Below are 2556 nucleotides of genomic sequence, written 5' to 3' on the forward strand. Positions count from 1 at the left end.
ACACACCTCATGAATGACATGCAGATTTAGATCTCAGTTTCCCTACTGTCTACCCGGGACAGTTTTAATTAGCATTGACTAGACAGCAATGCCTCTTTAACTCACGGGTGCAGGGCTGGGTAATTTCCTGTGTACGAAAAGACAATTACACAAAGAACTCATGTTCTGCTTCACGATATTGTGCAGATGTCTGGAAATGTTACACATACATGTATCATTTTCTTAGAATTTTCTCAAATGCTTGGACAAGAACCTTGAAGAATGGATAGAGGGAATTGCTCCTCCTTGACTGAATTCATTTTCTTGGGAGTCACTGACAACACTAAAAACAAAGTGACCCTATTCACCATGTTTCTACTTGTTTATCTCATTAGTCTCCTGGCCAATCTTGGAATGATCATCCTAATTAGACTGGATTCCCAGCTGCACACACCCATGTACTTTTTCCTCAGCCACCTCTCTTTCTGTGACCTCGGCTATTCCACAGCAATTGGCCCCAAGATGCTGGTGGACCTATTTGCCAAGAACAGATCAATCCCCTTCCTTGGCTGTGCCCTGCAGTTCTTGGTCTTCTGCATCTTTGCAGATTGTGAGTGCCTCCTGCTGGCAGTGATGGCCTATGACCGGTACAAGGCCATCAGCAACCCCCTGCTCTACACAGTCAGCATGTCCAGCAGAGTGTGCTCCCTGCTCGTGGCGGGGGTGTACCTGGTGGGGATGGCGGATGCTTTGATGCACACGACATTAGCCTTCCGCTTATGTTTCTGTGGCTCAAATGAGATTAACCATTTCTTCTGTGATTTACCTCCTCTCTTCCTCCTTTCCTGTTCAGATGCACAGGTCAATGAGTTAGTGATATTCACCGTTTTTGGCTTCATTGAACTGAGCACCATTTCAGGAGTCCTTGCCTCTTACTGTCATATTATCCTATCAGTGGTGAAGATCCACTCAGCTGAGGGGAGGCGCAAAGCTTTCTCCACCTGCACCTCCCACCTAACTGCTGTGGCCATTTTCCAGGGGACTCTGCTCTTCACGTATTTCCGGCCGAGCTCTTCCTACTCTCTGGATCAAGACAAAATTATCTCACTGTTTTACACCCTTGTGATTCCCATGTTAAACCCTCTGATTTACAGCCTACGGAACAAAGATGTGATAGAGGCCCTGAAAAAACTGAAACTTAAAAGATGGTTTTGAATATATTACACTCACAAATACACACACACAATGTAGTTTTTGTATTTGTAAAATTGCTTTGTATAATACAAGAGAAACGATCTTGTCTAAAATATTCTAACTGATAAAGTGAATATTTATTCTAAAGCCTGATCTTAAGAAATGTTGCAGTTCCCCAAATATGTCATACTTTATTATGTGTCTAGAATTTATAAATGGCACTCCCTCTTTGTAGAAAACTTTTTTGACTTTTATAATTTTGTCCAATGTTTTGTTCATTTTTTCCATTCAAACATTAATTTGTTATACTTAAATTGACTGTGTATTTACTAAGTGAAATTTGAGCATTTAAGTGCATTTTATTCCCTGGTACATCAAGTAGTTTCCTTACTAATGAATCTTACTACCTTTTTGAAGGAACTGATGTTAATTAAACAGGCACCAAATAATTCATACTAATCCCAACATCATCATGAAGTAAAAACGAGGGGCATTGAATCCAAAGACAACGTCCAAACCTAGTGTGAAAGAAAGGCTTTATTGGGTGGGGATTTTGAGTTTCAAATATAAAAAAAAGATGCATATTTGGAGAGGAAACAAGGGTAAGGAGAAGAGCTGACAATTAAAGACGTATTGAGGTGATGAAGCCCATAACTATAGAAGTAAAGAAGCTTTGGGGAAGAAAAACTTTTACTTCTGCCCTTCAGGTTTCTTCTGGATGGTCTAAAAATTAAATTGATATTAAACAGATTAACCAGAGGAAGAAATCCAAATTTAATTATATCCATAAGGAGAATCCACATAACATGAGAGATTCCAAAGACAGGTAAAATGGTGTATATATGTTATTGTAAACAAAAGAGAAAGGGCTGTGGGTCTGGAATTAAAAGGGAAGGAAAGCAGTTCACAAAAAGATAAAAAGAACAAATGTTTGGTGAACAAACGTGTCCTTGGCTGTACCGAATCAATGAGACACAGACATTGTAACAGGCTGTTTTTAGGTTCCTCCCTGTCTACAACACATAGTTCACATTACACTGTCGTTATCTGTGGTAATAGTCCGCTTCCTGAAACAGGTCCTTTCTCTAAATTTTTTTAGGCAGTTAAGGTGGGGGTAAAAACTAAGAACTTTCTGGGTCTTCTGTTTCTTCTTTTATTCTTTTTTTTTTTTACAGTTCGACTGCACATACACATTATATTGCATGTAAAAACATATATACAGTACACTGCACATTTTTTTAGTTTACAGATACGTACTTGAGTCTTCTGTTTCTTAAAAATATTCAGCCTAAAATAATCCTCATGTCAAAGAGACATTTTGGGGTGGCACATTTTGATCCTCTACAAAATCATATTCACCAAAACATGGGTGAACCTTGAGAG

The 2556-nt window shown here is 39.0% G+C and overlaps 1 protein-coding gene across 1 annotated transcript; it reads left to right on the forward strand.

Annotated features, from left to right (window-relative positions):
• Positions 1 to 261: 261 nt before the first annotated feature.
• Positions 262 to 1194, forward strand: LOC105081054 (olfactory receptor 5W2-like). Its single transcript, XM_010970176.2, has one exon. It carries the CDS (start codon positions 262 to 264, stop codon positions 1192 to 1194), a length of 933 nt encoding a protein of 310 aa, XP_010968478.2.
• The last annotated feature ends 1362 nt before the right edge of the window (positions 1195 to 2556 follow it).

This window comes from Camelus bactrianus, chromosome 10 (assembly GCF_048773025.1).
Source record: "Camelus bactrianus isolate YW-2024 breed Bactrian camel chromosome 10, ASM4877302v1, whole genome shotgun sequence".
In the NCBI taxonomy this organism is placed as follows: domain Eukaryota; kingdom Metazoa; phylum Chordata; class Mammalia; order Artiodactyla; family Camelidae; genus Camelus; species Camelus bactrianus.